The sequence below is a fragment of the Patella vulgata genome, chromosome 4, assembly GCF_932274485.2.
Source record: "Patella vulgata chromosome 4, xgPatVulg1.2, whole genome shotgun sequence".
Taxonomy (NCBI): Eukaryota; Metazoa; Mollusca; class Gastropoda; family Patellidae; genus Patella; species Patella vulgata.
Window position 1 is genome coordinate 60,057,664 of NC_065882.2, and position 16,925 is coordinate 60,074,588.

Genomic DNA, 16,925 nt, shown 5'->3' on the forward strand with positions numbered 1-16,925 from the left:
GTGGACTTTTGAACATTTTCGTTGTCAGTCATCTTCCCCACCTCAAATATTCTGAGCAAAAGACAATCCCACCATTTCAAACTAAACATGCAGAAAATCAATCGTAAATTAATTAAAACCATTTTGAGCAATTATCTAAATGTAACTGTTGTGTCGGGTATTCTAATGATTCAAATATTGTTAAATGGACAATAAACCCACTCTAAATACCAAACAGGAAGTTTTTGTCTCCTAAATAGACTATTATACTGTACAGTGTACATATACATTGTACCTAATATTAGCAACATGCGTGTAAATTTCCGTGTTCTGTTACATTTGACGAAATATTAATTTAGTTAAAGTGACTTAATCACTGTTCTTTCTTGGTACTTTTATATCCTGCTCTCCTTGTTATCAATATTCCTGATCTAAACAGGAATTGAGTTACCAACTTTTACTTTATATGTTCAGTATTTACAAAGATATGATGAACTGAAATTCCATTCATCTACATGTGTATGATGCTCCGCTTCCTAAGTAAATAGTATGGTACACCGCTAACTGTATTGTTCACAAAATGTAATTGATGGGCCTGTTTATAATTTATAATTCATTTGAATCCAAACTCCGAGACTATCTATCAATAGTATTTTGATTTTGTTTTCTTAATTCAATGTTGAATAATCAGCACGGATTAAACCGTGAGTGCATGTGGAACTTTATAATATACGAAAATGGACCAAAAATTACATATTGATATAAATTAGAATATGAATGAGTATATTTAAAATGATTTACTGGTATATACAATTTTAATCAATAATGTTCGGTGAAATATGCAAAGAGTGGTTTGTGTCTGTTTAGTCTATTCTACACACTAATTTTTTATTATTAATTTGTCGTTTGTGAATCAACCATTTCTAATTACTTCCGGATGTCTTCTGCAATATATGTTTTTCTTTTCTCCATACACATGGCCATGGAGTACACAACGTTGTTTACTGGTTTTATAATGTTCATTGTATTTTAAATATTACTTATAAGGATCCCATATTTTACAGTAAGAAAGCAACATCAATATACATTGAAATGTACCAATATTGAATTCTAATTTGTGTTTTTAATTTTGAAAATTATGGATGAAATTGAGTTAGAGGTTTAGCTACTTTAATCTTTTGAAGAAAAAATATTAATCCTGGCACCCCTGGCCATAGACAGCTTACATATATTGTGGTGGGGGGCAATAAAATATTACATGTACTCAGTCACAAGAAAGGCACCCCCAGCGAGTGAGGCTTGCAGGGGACAAAGCTCCTAAGGTTTGGAGCAAATTTTATTGCTAAAGAATGCTAAAAACTGGATCCATTGTAAGTTATTAAGGCAGACAGGAGTTGTAGTTTGCAATGAGAGAGATTGAAAATCCCACAAATGACAATCAGACTTAAGTAAACTGTATTGTTGATATGACCTCCAGTGTGTGTCAGACTTAATGTCTGCTTCCACATTGGGTGATAGACAAGGATATGACCTAAAACTTAGTCCTTTTTAATAAGTTCACATTCGAATGTGGTTGTATAATTTATTCAAAGTTAACAGTCAGTCCTTTGATTTTTTTGTGGCTCAAGATTGAAAATTATTAGTGGAGGCACAGCTGTAGTTTGTAGTTTGAAGTTTGCATGAGATTATAAGTTCTCAAATGACGATCCGAGACTTTTAAAACTATGTTGATATGACCTAAAACTCAATCATTTTTGTAATCTCGCATTGAAATGTGGTCATATATTGTTGTCAATGGGTTCGTCCGTCTGTCTGTTCGCTGTCTGTCTGTCCGTCCGTCCGTCTGTCTGTCCGTCACACTTTTTGGGACACAATAACTCTCTTTCTAATTGAGCTAGAATGTTCAAACTTGGTCTAGGTTTTTATTAGGTCGATGCCTTGATGGAGTTCAAAGATGAGCATTTTCGGCTTAGGGTAAGCAGAGATAAGCAATTTGATTGGTTGATGCTTTGGGACTCGATAACTTCAGTTCTAATTAAGTGAAGTTGAGGACACTTGGTGTATAGCTTTATTGCATCAATACCTTGACTAAGTTCGATAATGAACATTTTCTGCTCAGGGTAAGCAGAGCGATAAGCAATTTGATTGGTCGAGGCCTTGGAACACAATAACTTTCCTTCTAATTGAGTTACAATGTTCACACTTGGCATAGGCGTTCATCAGGTGAATGACTTAATGGAGTTCTATGATGAACATTGTCTGCTTACGGTAAGCAGAAATAAGCAATCTGATTGGTTGATGCTTTGAGGCACGATAACTTTGGTTATAATGAAGTGAGAGCGATGGAACTCCAAATATAGATTCATTATATCATTACCTTGACTAATTTCGATGGTGAGAATTTTCTGCTTAGGCTAATGAGTGATAAGCAATTTGATTGGTCAAGACTTTGGAACATAACAACTCTGCTTTTAACTGAGGTAGAATGTTTAGACTTGATGTAGATGTTCATTGGGTGAATGTCTTGACTGAGTTCAATGATTAACATTTCGAGCTGAAGCTAAGCAGAGCTAATCAATTTCATTGGTCAGTGCTTTGGGACAAGATAATCTTGATTCTATCTTATTAGAGAGTGATGGAACTTAGTGTATAGTTTGATTGCTTGATACTTTTGAAAAAAAAATGTGCGATTAATTAATGTGTGTCATCTATTTATTTTGGGATTTCAGCGGGGGACATCAGCCTCACTGTTGGCTTGTTTAGAACCTAATGTGCTAAAGTTGTTTTGATAACCATTAGATTTATTCACAATGTTTATATTCCTGATATGAGCTGATAATTACATGTACTTTCAGATTTATTGTTCTTCACTTTTTGAAAATCCTGTGACTCTCTTTTGGTTACCTACCCTTTTCATTATAATATTAATAATCAGCTATGGATGATGTATTGAACAACATTTGTAGAACTGCTCTAAAGTGTTCTGATATCAGGCAATATGGCTTTATTGTCTGATAAGGGGGGGGGGGGTTGGATGGCTGAACCGTTTGCAGGTGCGTGCTGTATCATAAGGTCTGTCATTGAGTCAACTGGCGTGGTTTCGAATCCCCGGTTGTACATGACAAGGAGTAGGGTCGCCTGTCCAACCTCGTGGGTTTTCTCCAGGTCCTCCGGTTTCCTCCCACTGCTAAAGACCCCTACGCGCAAGTGAATTCTAGAAATAAAATTGAACCATGTGTTAGTCCTGAAATGATTTAGTTTATGTCGAGTGGATGTTAAACCCTATCTCTCTCTCTCTCTCTCTCTCTCTCTCTGTGTACTATTGCCTGATATGTGTTTCTGAAAGTATCGTAAATAAAAAAGTCTGATCAGATGATCATATAAGCTTATAGCTTTAGTAAACTCATAACATTTACCATAACAATATTAGTTTACTACATTTGTCATATCGGTTAATGATTACAAATTACTCCATTACTATAATCATCTTTATCTTGTGACTCATTACAAGGAAGCTATTAATACCTTGCTAGGATATAATTATGTTATATATACTACCCATCCTCCTTTATGATTATTATCAATTGGTCAATCTTGTACTATTGTTGACCAGTTGCAGCCTCAGATGTTGTTTAAATGTTAAATGAAACGGGAGCCACAGTCTCTAAGTGGGTAAGTGTGTTCGATCCCTATCTAGTCTTTTGGATGGGGTGGAAAACCAAGGTCCTGTGTATACTTTGACGTGCGCGTAAAAGATACCTTGGCAGTTGGAATTCGATATTAGAGTAGGCCATAGTGGCGCTGTCTGGGCAAAATTTCCCTCGTAGCACACTGTATGGCATCTGCCCATCTTCATTAGCCCAGTCTGAGCAAAACAGTATGACATTATGAAACATGATGGGATTTTCTATATTACATTTTAAGGATAATCTAAATTAATCCATATGAAAATGAAACTATGCTTGTAAGATGTAATTAAACAAAGGTTCTATAATTAATAGACGAACTTAAATGAAGTCAAGGACACCGTAAGGTATTTATTTGAATCTTGTATTAATTTAACTAAAAGCTAAATATTTAAAAATTTAAATATGCCTGTATAATATGTGTTATGATTGCCATCTTTGGTGTAACCACTGACATGTATATCGTTATGTAGAGTGTTCATATGTTTCTTTTATATTATTTGAGTGACATCACAAAAGTTGTTGATAGTTAACTTTTACCTCTTAATTTTGATTTCAGCTTTTACAAACGCGTGTGACATTTTGCTGAATAAAAAATGCATGAAAAGGGTTTTTTTTATGGTTTCGGTAGTGAATATGACATGCTAAATATTTACCAAAATGGGAGTACCGTAAATTTTGAGGGTAAATGCCAGGTTTTTTAAGACAGTTTGCTTTAAAAGGTAAAACTTCAGACAAGCATAAAGCCGTCAATTTTTATGAGAAGCAAATGAAACTGACACCCTTCCATAGGTTGCCAGGGTCAGTCTTTCATATGAAATGGTTTTCATAGGTGTTTGATGCTCTCTTCTCTTGTGCCATTTCGGAGTCCTACCCTAAAAAAGCCTATGGCCGAGAACCCAAATGTATAATTGGGCATTACTTTGTACAGTTTTATTATAAAATAACAAATGTCTCTAAATTAATGTTTTTGGGGTAATTCTTTAGTGGTGTTAACTGGTCATTTATACCATTTGTTGGCCTTCGAGTGTACCCCAATTCCCACAACCTACGACTGAGAACCAAAATTTACGAATAGGCTTGACTCTGCATTGCGTTATCATGATATGATATAGCAAATTTGGTATCCGAAACAATGCTTTGGAGTCAATATTCATTTTAAGATATGCTCAGTTATCCCTTATACAACATTATAGTTTACATCAGATTTACTACATGTACATTCGTTTAATACATGCGACTGCTTTTTATGCTGCACATGCTATTTCACATAAGGGTGTTGTTTTTGTTTTTTTACTTTAATTATACTGTATAGTATTGGAAGTCCACTGTGTCTATAAATTTTGGTATGCTGCCCACACTATTTCGCATAAGGGTGTTGTTTTGGTTTTTTTACTTTAATTATACTGTATAGTATTGGAAGTCCACTGTGTCTATAAATTTTGGTATGCTGCACACGCTATTTCGCATAAGGGTGTTGTTTTTGTTTTTTTACTTTAATTATACTGTATTGGAAGTCCACTGTGTCTATAAATTTTGGTAATATTTTGTACAAATCTCTGTGTAATTGACTATCAAAGTCAGAAGAAAATCTAAACACACATTTGAGTTGGTCCGATTTCTATGCCTTTTGATTGTGCATGTGTGAAATAAAATGTAAATAAATGGATATGTCACTTTGAACACAGATTAGGTCAACTATTCAACTTCATTTTTTGAAAGGATGTGTGATATTTGTAATAAACACAAAAAAAAACAAAGAAATTTATTGACTTCCAATTGCATAATAAGGCCACAATAAATTAAACTAGATAATTATTACAGAGTGTCAACCACTATGCTTGCCACATTGTGTAATGACTCATAAATTGTGTGCAGATACCTTGAAATTGGCTATACTTTCCAAAAAATGGTTATGTACATGTATTATTTAGAATCCCGGCTGCTGAGTACATCTGTAAATGAGGTGACCTAAATGAAATATTAATGAGAACAACAAAGAACGATAAAATTTCAGTAATAATGTATCACTATATTTCATACATATGTAGTTAGGAATATGAATTACAGAATATAGTGATTGATATTGGTTTTATTGGAGCCGTGTAATTTAAACTGGTAGGTATACATGTATATAAACATATCAAGGATTTTATTCTAGCTTCAGTTTCAAATTAATTTTCAGAAGTGAAAGTATTAATGGTGTATTCATGAGAAAATTATGAACTAATCAACAATATGTCATTATCAAGAAGAGATAGTAACCTTGGAGGGCCCAAAAGGGCCTCATCTACAACATTCTTCTATGGACGTATTACTCGTGAAGAGGCCGAGAATATTTTGAAGATGAAGGGAATGCAGGATGGTCTTTTTTTATTACGAGAGAGCATCAGTCCATTAGGAAATTATGCAGTCAGTATTTGTAATAATGGAGGGTAAGTAGTTGTTTTTGGTAATAATACACATCTTGGTACTGCAATGTGCCCTTCTCTTCAGAATTTATAAATTACCGATATGAAATCTTTCACTCTCAAATCCAAAGCATAATTTGAAAAGAATGTGAAAATGCTAAAAATGAGTGACACATGCATGTAATTAAAATCTGACAAATTTAACTTAGTAGTGAACATTTGTTACATTACTTCCTTTTATCAGATTTTTTTGACTTACCAGTATTACACACTTCCTTGTTATGCACATAGATTTATTTAAATGCAGTTAATCAGCCCAATAGGGGCAGGGCAAGAGCTTACACATTTTTGACTTCTTCTTAAACAAGTGGTTGTGCATATTCAAATTTGTTCAAATGAAGCTGTTCATAAGAGTACAGTAGGACGTTAAACCCCATTTCATTTCATTTCATTTCTGTTCATAGTGGAGTGGGGGCACATTTCTTCACCATACTTTTTTAGCATATATTGCTTGGTGAGTGCTTATTCATGTCTGTTGATTTGCCAATAGATACAATCGAATTTGCCATATATTTTAATTATGTGCAGATTTGCACGATTAATGAATTTTTTTACTCAGTCACATGCTTCTGTAGTAAAGTCAAGAAGGGGTTGAAAATTAGGAAGTTTGTACTTTGTAGTATATATTTGTGAATGGAGAAATGTTATTGCACAAGGGCGTACGTACATAACTATTTTGTTCGGGGGGGGGGGGGTGTTTAGCACAAAAATGTAACTGACTGACTCACAGGCCCCCAATACGAATGACGCAGTCAGGAGCCGAGCACCCCAGGTGTGAGATTTGTAAGGGGGGGGCGGGTCCGGGGAATGCCCCCCTGAAAAATTTTTGAATCTAGAGTTTCTAAAATGCCATTTCCTGGTCTTTGGGGGAGGATTTTGAAGAATTCTGATGGTCAGAACACACTTATAACATGAGTAAAATACATTTGAATTTCTACTGGGATTGAATATGGCAGAAGTAAAAATTTGAAAGTTCAATAGATCGCCCTAACATTTCATAACTTAAAGATTTTTTTTACGTATTTCTGAAACAAACTCACCCTTTCTTTTACCAATCCAAAAGATAAAACTATGCTTTCGATAAATTCTTGCCAACGGTTTATCTAATATTATTCTTACATGTAGGACAATCAAAAATATATTTTGAAATATCAAAATCTTCATAACAAGCTCTCTCAATTTCTTAGACATAACATAATAAGAGGGATAATTTTGTTTTGAAACAAGACAAGTTGACTAGGTTATTTTATACTATACATGTACCATTGCAATTTAGGTGCACGGATTCACAAAAATACATATAAGTATTTGTGATTTTCCCTTCTGTTATGACATTGTTTGTTTACCTCATTAATTCATTTAGTCTGAGACTGATTGCAGTGAGCACTTATTTTCAGACTGACTGTTCTTTTCCCTGGGGGGAAAACATTTCTTAGACCAACATACTCACAACAGAGTAAGAGTGAAAAACATTTTTTGACTGCACTTATTTTGAGACCAACTATATTTCTCCATGGGGCTGGGGGGGATTTTTTCTTTAAATTATAAAGTTTGTTGTATAAATTTGAGGATTTGTAGAAGATTTGACATATTATTATTTCTTTGATTCAGTATCCATCATTATATTATTGAGAAAAAATCAGACGGTCAGTTCATGATACCACAAGGCAGAAAATTCCCTGGTCCAGTTGAACTTATTGAACATTATAAGAATAATTTAGATGGCTTTGTCACAGCACCTACAATACCATGTGAACGAGATGCAGATCAACAGGCCATAGCTTTTCGTGGAATGACCTATAGTGACTTGGAGAAAGAAATGACAGTTAGAGCTAAAGCTATAAAGGTAATTCCATCATAACCAAAATGGTACACTTTAATTACAAATGTGCAATAAATAAGGGAAGCTGTGGTGACTCAGTAAGACACTGGCTTGCTAACCAGGATGTGCATATTGGTTGAGAAAGCTTCTCTGGATTTTCCTGTGTGGTTCCCACTTGTCAGTGGTGCAAGATGGAGGATCTGGCAAGCAACATTGTTCAGTCGTTGGGATGGGACGAAAAACAGAGATCTTGTTTACACAATGGTGTGCACGTAAAGGAACCCTTTATAGGTTAAATTCAAAATAAGAGTAGACCATAACACCTCTTCCTGGGAACAATTTCCCTCATAGTACACTGCATTACTTATGCTTGTCTAATAAAGTGGTGTTTGCTTAAAGGGATTCTATATTTTGTTCCTTAGAAATATTCGAAAATCTATATTCACATGAAATATTATTATTTTTCTAGAATGTAGACATGTCAAAAGCATTTGGACCAATGAGAGACCATTTTATGAAAATGGTAGCAAGAGACTTACATTTAAAACAGCCATGGTTCCACGGTAAATTATCTCGCACAAATGCTGAATCAAGGATCACCAAAGATGGTACCGAACAGGGTAAATTTATGTAAGTATCAATAAACTTATGGCTATTAGTTTAGCTAACCTTGTACTTTATTGGAATAATAACGGTCTAAATTCTTACAAAAAAAACAAAACTTTAAAACATTCTTCCGAAATATAAATATAATAAAGGAATACTTGACAATAGTGGAACTTAGTATCAAGTTTAGAAGCAGATCAGAAATAAAATCATGATATATTATTTATGCGTGGCAAATACTTTAATGTCTCTACCAGCATAATTGTTTGATCCTTCAGCTAAACAGGTTGAGTCTCTGCTACAAGATTTTAACATTTCTTTTGTTTTCAGGGTGAGGGCACGTGATGATAAAAAGACATTTGCTTTGACATTATGCTATCAAAATTCAATAAAACATTACTTTATAAATATCAACTCAGAAGAAAAGCTGTCTATAGAAGATGGACCAAAGTTTGAATGTTTGATAATGGTACAAGCTGTTTACTTCATTTGTTTAATTTCAGTTCTAAACAGTGTAATACCCCAAAATTTGTCTGTATTGGTTTACTGACTATTTCCATTTCATATTTAGTATTATAGAGAAAACAAATTAAACATTTAATATAAGTAGACCTATTGATTATAGTGTTTACTTGCGTACCATAATTTTCTAAAATACCTGACTGACAGGTAAATTACTCACTTGGCCAATAAATACATCATTATTTTGCACCTTAAAGAACAACGTTGATGTCCACCAATATTACATACCAAATATAATTTTAACACACAGATCTTTGCTTCGGTCGATCTGGAACAATAATATGAAGAAACGGGAAGTGATGCCAAGAAATGTAAAATGCGTTATCCTTACTGGCTGAAGTAGAGACTGGTCACAGATACACAGTCGATTTTCAGAACATTGATATTTCCTTTGAAAACGAAAAATTGTTTTATGAGACCGTAAGGGGAGGCTGAATTTAAACTAATCCCAGTTTGGATTTTGCTAGATTCATTTCAATCAAATAATATTCTCTTTTATATGACAGTTGATTGATCATTACCATAATAAACAAGATGGTCTAGCCTGTAAATTAACAGTACCATGTAAAAACCCAAGTTTCAGTAAAGAAGATATGATAAGTAAGTTTAAATTCAAGTTATAGGGACCTAAGAGAAAACTTTAATTATGATTATTTTTTCTTCATCAGAATATTTGCAGAAATTAACCAAAAGAAGGGTGATTTTAAATATTTAGAGAATTTTAGGTGACACCCGTCTGTATTCACATGCAGTTAGCTAGCAACTTACTTGTTGAAGAGTACAATAAAATTCTACCAAACTCATGTAACTCACTGTATATGTATACACTTTCCTATGTTGTTGAGAAGTCGCTCCTATCTTCAAGACACATATGCTCACAAGCCAGAGGTGACCAGCCTGCAAGAGCTTTAAGTGTGACACTCTAGACCACTAGGCCATCCCAACCCCCCAAACTTTCCTATGTATGGTCACCCTTTACTATTATAGAAAGCCATATAGTGATGTTCTGGCCAATTTAAAAATTTATAAATATTTAAAGAGAGTTATGCTTTAATATCGAATGCTTTAAGAATTTCATTTCTTAATAATAAATAGCATTTAGATCATTTATGACATATTTTTTATTTTTTCAGAATATATGAGAACATGTAATGAAGCACTGTTTTCCAACCAATCTCGTCAATCGGTATATATTACTAATCTATTTATCTATATATATCTAGACTGTTTTACAATATAGAATCGATAAGAAACCTAAAATATGCTGTAAAATGATTAGCATTGCTTACATGTACAAAATTAGATCTTCCATTACCAGCTTTTTAAATGGCACATAAGATGGGTGAGAAAACGTTTTGGTATGTATAGTCAATGGTTACTATATCCACTTTACAGCAAGTTCACACCAATCTGATTAAAATTAATTCAGCTAGCTTTACTCAAAGTTGCAATAAGAGACCTCCCGTAAAAATGACTTTGCCAATTATCGAAAACACTCCTAATCCCCTCAGATGCCAGTGATGTCACAGTGACCGAATGCATATTTGGAATGTTTATTTCTTAATTACATATGTATGCAGCCGGCTTGTGTATTCATTAACGCCTGACTGATTCCTTAATCCCCTAATTAAATAAAACAATTGACTATGGAATAATTTGTTTTGTAATTTATTTTAATTTAATTAAAGATTCCATTTAGAATTTGTTTTATGATGTCATAACAAAGACAGTCGATGTAGCTGTATCCCTGTGTCATTTTAATGAGAATAAGCCGATAGTAAACCAACAATAATTGGCTTCCGATTAAAACAACAAGATTGTTGTGAAATTGGTATCGACGGCGCTACGAAAATCTATGAAACCAATACAAATAATTAAATGTGGGTTTTTAAGAGGTGAAATGGTTTCAAGTAATAATCATATAAATTTAGAGTATCGAGAAGATGACCTGCCCTCACTTCTCACGACAGCTATTTTAAAACTGTGTTTTATAGTCCCTCTACCATCGTGTGCAGTTCAAACAATTCGAGATACATTTCTGTCAGAAGAGTATTGTGGTTCTAATCAGGGCTGTCGGTAATTTTTCACAGTTGATTAGCAGTTTTTCAGTTTCAATGTAAATACCTAGATATTACTTTAATTCATAACAAATATGATTAGATTCCATTCTGACTATTCTTAGATTTTTTTTAGCACTGCCACAAGTACTTGTGACAGTTTATAAATGTGATGTAGACATTTAGTTAGGTCTTATGTCTGAAGCCAATTCTTGACAGTGACTTCCGAAGCCCCACTCATTTTAATTGTTATTTTTTTGTTACGTTAGAAATCTTCGTTAGAAAACGATCTCGTCTGCTTTTTATCGTGTATTACTATTTTTGTTCAATCGGGCGCACCTCGATTAACTAGACACATGCGATATAAACAATAATATTTTACGGGAATTTTTACTTTGATTTATCATTTTACAATACGTTAACATGTATTTATTTTTTTATATTTTATTTACAATACGTGCGATACACTGGAGTTATTTATTTCAAAATGAATATGATATAATTACTTGATGTCTCGCAACGTGAGTGCGACTACTTGATTCCCTATTTCCGGTTTAATAGTCCCTATTCATAGAGTTATGTCCCTGTGTTATATAGTATTGTGTCTGGGTAGTTCGAGAAGAAAATGTCACACGGAGAATTCAGTTTTGTTTATAAAATTTTATTCAACATTTTATACACGTTGAAAGTGTTGAGTAAGCCTTCTAGTCTTCAAAATGTGGATTATTCTTGTGACAATATCCAAAATGACAGGCACATTAATGATTCGCAGTAACTGCGAATCAAAAACGTCAGATTTTAATTTTTGTATCGCAAATTGCGCTGCGATACTGGTTGTCGGCAGCCCTGGTTCTAATTCTCCCAAGTAAATGAGCACAGGAGTAAAAGATGTGGTCATGCAAAATGTATCATAAAAGTCAAACACGATTAAAACACAATTTGTAAATGACGATCCGTTACCAGAGTAGCCAACTGTTTCTCGTTTTCTTGTAGCCATCATACGGCGCCTTTCTTTCTCCATGTGGATTTGACTTCATTACTCTGAAATAGACCGTAAAAATGAAATATGGAAAAATATCTCAATATACGTTATAATAACCAGCGCAAATAAATTTGACCTAATTAATTTTGTTGGTAACCATCTAAATCAAATAACAGATTGAGGAGAGGCATCTAACTATCGTTGTGTATTAATATTAATATGGCCTGTGCAGTGTCGTTAATATCTGTCATTAATCAATCCAACTAAAGTTGCACAGATGTGGGGTCATAAATTAATTTACCCCATGATGTTGTGGTATTAAGAAGCTGATTAGGTAATTATCTTTTTACGCCGGCCAGATCAAAGACATCACTCTAGGTGGAAGAGGGCCTAATACCCCACGAATGAACGAAAAAAGTTACAGGGGAACTTTTCTACATCTATAACAATGCAAGACGATAATTTGGAGATTATGATTAGGTTATATGATAATTGGACCGTCAATAAACACTTGTCAACTGGTGGTGTGTAAAGACTGTGATATATTGTATAGACAGTGATATATTGTATAGATAGTGTGTATATGTGTAGTCCCTGTGACGTCACCAGCCAATCAACCGGATTAAGGGTGTAATTGAAAATCATTTTTGGTTGTCCGATACTTAAACGTTAATATGTCAAATAATTTTAACCGGATTGATGTGAACTTGCCATAATGTGTATATAGTAACCACTGGCTATAAGTACATAAAATCTAGTTTTATCACCTTATGTGGTCTTTAAGCATTACCAGTAAACAAGTAGTCCCAAATTTCACAGAGTATCCTTTGATGCGATTCACTTTAAATTTGTAATTCAAAGACAAATATGTAAAGAAATAAACTATTTACCCTGTGTGAAAATTTCAGCTCTAATGAGTATTTGGAACATTTTTTATTGGGTTATAGTTGTATGAATAATCTAGCCTATTATTTACATCTAATGAATGGCCTGATACACACAAGTCTTTATTTAACAAGATACCTTAAAGACCTAGATATGTTAAAACTTATTATTTGTGGATTAGAGAGGTCAATCAACCTGTCATCCAGGGCTCATGCTGTCAGTCACTAAATTTCTATCATTCTGTCAGGGATTCAGATTCTGATACCATTACGGTACCTAAAAATAACAAAAGGCCTATTGTACATGCAAAACATAAATTTTAAAAAAATGAGTAATTCTTGGATGCGATTCGATGTGTAAATACTGAAAATATAGTGTTCAACAGAGTGTGCGAAAAGACCTAAGTCACCAAAAATAAAATCTGATCTGAGTAAGTCATCTCAAAACTGGGCTAATGTATTATGTAAAGATGGATTTTGTAAGTTGTTGTATATTGTATAAACAGGTAATTGTTTAATAATAGGCCTGCCTCAGAAATAAATTGTTACATGTCTTTTTTTATCACAAATTTTTAGCATTGTGAGCCCTGTTGTCAGCTAACCTTTAACAGTCAGTCAGTTCTCATCTAAGTAAAAACGGTAATTTTGAAATATACAAGCTTGATAATTATTCATATCTGATTTCAATGAAACTTGAAATATAGGTTTATCACCCTAAGATCTTGGTTCCTTTCGATATTGGCATGTATCGGACTGTAACTTCCTGGATTTTGGCCCCTGATTGTACAAAAAATCACGTTTTTAGCTTGTGAACACTGTAGAGGTCACAATTTTTATCCGATTTGGTTTAAACTTGAAATATATGCTTATAACCCAAAGATCTTGGTTCCTTTCGATATTCGCGCATATCAGAACGTAACTTCCTGAATTATGGCCCCTGATTGTACGAAAAATCACATTTTTAGCTTGTGGACCCTATAGAGGTCATAATTTTTATCCGATTTAAAAAAACGTATTACTATATCACCGTTCCACCCTAAGGACGGCTGAGTTCGAAGTTCGTGAAAATCAGTCCAAAACTGACAGACAAAATGACCGCCCCTCGTTCTCAAATAGCGTAAAAAAATATGGTATATTGTGGACCCTATAGAGGTCACAATTTTTATCCGATTTTGTTGAAACTTGAAATGTAAGTTTATGACCCAAAGATCTTGGTTCTTTTCGATATTTGCGCATATCGAATTGTAATTTTCTGAATTATGGCCCTTGATTGTAGGAAAAATCACTTTCTTTTTAGCTTGTTCTCTATCCATCTCTCGAAAATGTGGGCGTATCCTGCCTGGCAGCCGCTGGTTTAAGAATATTACTGACATGAATTTGAACTCATACAAGAATTAGATATGAAAAACAGCAAGGTTCACCTATTTTTTTCCAGACTGGATATACTACATAACATACAAAATGTTAAAGGGAATGGAAGCCTGTTGACCCTATTTCCTAAAGCTGACAACTTCTGGTGACCTAATTCTGTCCTCTATTAACCCCAATTAAAAATGTCCCCGCTTACAGTAATTACTAATTTTTGCATGAGGGTAGGATAAACAAAAGTAACTAGTTATGTTCAGTAATATATATATGGTATATATGGTTCCTTATAATAAATAATTTCACTGTTGTAAATGTATTTCATTAGATGTCAAGAGTTGTACCCATTCCTCCTGAACGGGTATTCCGTACTGCTTCCATGAGATCTCAGATGCCTGTACCACCTATTCCATCCCCAGAAGTTATAGACACTGATGATCCTGCTGGTAAGATTTAATTACTAATATGGTCTATGTCATGAAACGAATAATGGAAACAGTGATGTCAATAGATTTTTTTTTTTTAATTTTCTTTGGTAAAGATGCATTATGTGAAAGCTAAATCTGCCTTTTACAGGTTTTTATTTTGACTTCAAATGTTATATAAATTATTATTTAGACATCTATTCAAATGACAAGCCTATAATCAACTCTCTAGACCATCGAGTGGCCACTTAATATTTTATTTAAGAATGGAAAAACAAGGCTGATTTTTGATTAACAAGTAACGTTGCTATGATAATAACCAATCTATGTCAAAACTTCAAACTGTGAAAAGGTCGCTCAGAATAAAGTAATTTGAATGAAATTTTCAATATATTTTGAATTATCTATTTTTGAACAGTTATAACAAGAAAGGCCAGCTCTTTATCTATATCTTACATAATGCATCTTTAATTAAGTTTTGTAACAGTAATCCAGGAAGCATCATTGCATTCAACAAGAAAATAAATGTGCTGGGTAATTAAATTTTATATGCCCCATCGTCCCCAAAGATTAAGAAGTTATTTTTGATCAGTGATACTGTACAATTGGGTGTGTTCAAATAAGATGGTGTCTTTCATTTTAAACAAATCTGCCTATCTATTCTTGAGGTATAGACATTTTAAAACGCATTTTTATACACCCACATGGAAATGTGGACGTATATTGCCATCGGCCCCGTCCGTCTGTCTATCCGTCCGTCTGTTGGTCCGTCGTCCACAAATTCTTGTCGACACTCTTAACACCAAAAGTTATGATCCGATTGTTTTCATATTGATATATGTTGTTGACATTAGTGAGATGAAAAAGCCTATTTAATTTCAATAATTTCCATTTATTATGTCTAGCGTTATGGCCCTTGTTTTACTTTGTTGGACCTTGTGAATGCTCTAACGTCAAAAGTTATCATCCGATCTTTGTGAAATTTATATGCAATATTTGAATTAGTAAAACAAAGAAGCCTTTAAAATTTCAGCAATTTCTGTTTATTTCGTCTAGAGTTATGGCCCTTGATTCACTTTATTGAACCTTGTGAACGCTCTAACGCCAAAAGTTATCATCTGATCTTTGTGAAATTTATATGCATTATTTGACTTAGTGAAACGAAGAAGCCTATTGAATTTCAGCAATTTCCCTTAATTACTTCTAGAGTTATGGCTCTTGTTTCACTTTGTTGTACCTTGTGAACACTCTTAACGGCCAAAGTTATCTTTTGATCTGTATGAAATTTATATGCATCATTTAGATTTGGGAAACCACAAAGCCTATTGAATTTCAGCAATTTACAATAATTACTTCAAGAGATATGGCCCTTGTTTCACTTTGTTCAACCTTGTTAATGCTCAATTGATGAAAGTTATCATCCGATATTTATGCGGTCAAATGGAGGTCTATTGAATTTCAGCAATTTCCGGCAATTATTTCTAGAGTAATGGTCCTTGTTTTACTTTGTGAACCTTGTGAACGTTCAAATGACAAAAGTTATCATGCAATCTGTATGAAATTAATATGCATTATTTAGATTAGTAAAATGAAAAAGCCTGTCAAATTTCAAAATTTTCTGTAAATTACTTCCAGAGTTAAGGCCCTTGTTTCAGTTTGTAGAACCTTGTGTACCCTCAAATGACAAAAACTATAATCTGATCTGTATGAAATTGTCTTGTAAATGCCCCCAATTACCTGCAAAAGAATAAATATGTGTCAACCCTTGTCGACTGCTCGGACGATTTAGCGGCTGGGGGCGTATGTTTCGTTGCCTGGCAACCTATCTTAATTTATTTGATCAAAATTGATAGTCTTGGATTTTTTTTAGATTAGGGTAACTATGAATGATATTACATATGACATTAAGCATTCACCGGATCATAGGGGATCACGTGGCTAAGTGGGTATGACGCTGGCTCGCTAGCCTGAAGGTCGGTTGTTCGATCCCTGCATTGGCCGAGAAAGTTCATCCAGATTTTCCGGCGTGGTTTCCCCTTGTCAGTGATACAGGACGGAGGGCTTGACAAGGACAGCTGTCTAGTCCTTTGGATGAGACGATAAACCGAGGTCCCGTGTATATATTG

The 16,925-nt window shown here is 33.9% G+C and overlaps 1 protein-coding gene across 1 annotated transcript in view; it reads left to right on the forward strand.

Annotated features, from left to right (window-relative positions):
• LOC126818958 (tyrosine-protein kinase SYK) overlaps nt 1-16,925 on the forward strand; it is a 37,873-nt gene that overhangs the window by 6,749 nt on the left and 14,199 nt on the right. The window contains exons 2-8 of the mRNA XM_050546673.1: nt 5,851-6,100; nt 7,748-7,982; nt 8,428-8,588; nt 8,895-9,033; nt 9,593-9,686; nt 10,220-10,272; nt 14,703-14,820. Of these exons, the coding sequence (XP_050402630.1) occupies nt 5,904-6,100; nt 7,748-7,982; nt 8,428-8,588; nt 8,895-9,033; nt 9,593-9,686; nt 10,220-10,272; nt 14,703-14,820 (997 nt within the window). The 5' untranslated portion in view covers nt 5,851-5,903. The remainder of the gene's footprint in view (nt 1-5,850; nt 6,101-7,747; nt 7,983-8,427; nt 8,589-8,894; nt 9,034-9,592; nt 9,687-10,219; nt 10,273-14,702; nt 14,821-16,925) is intronic.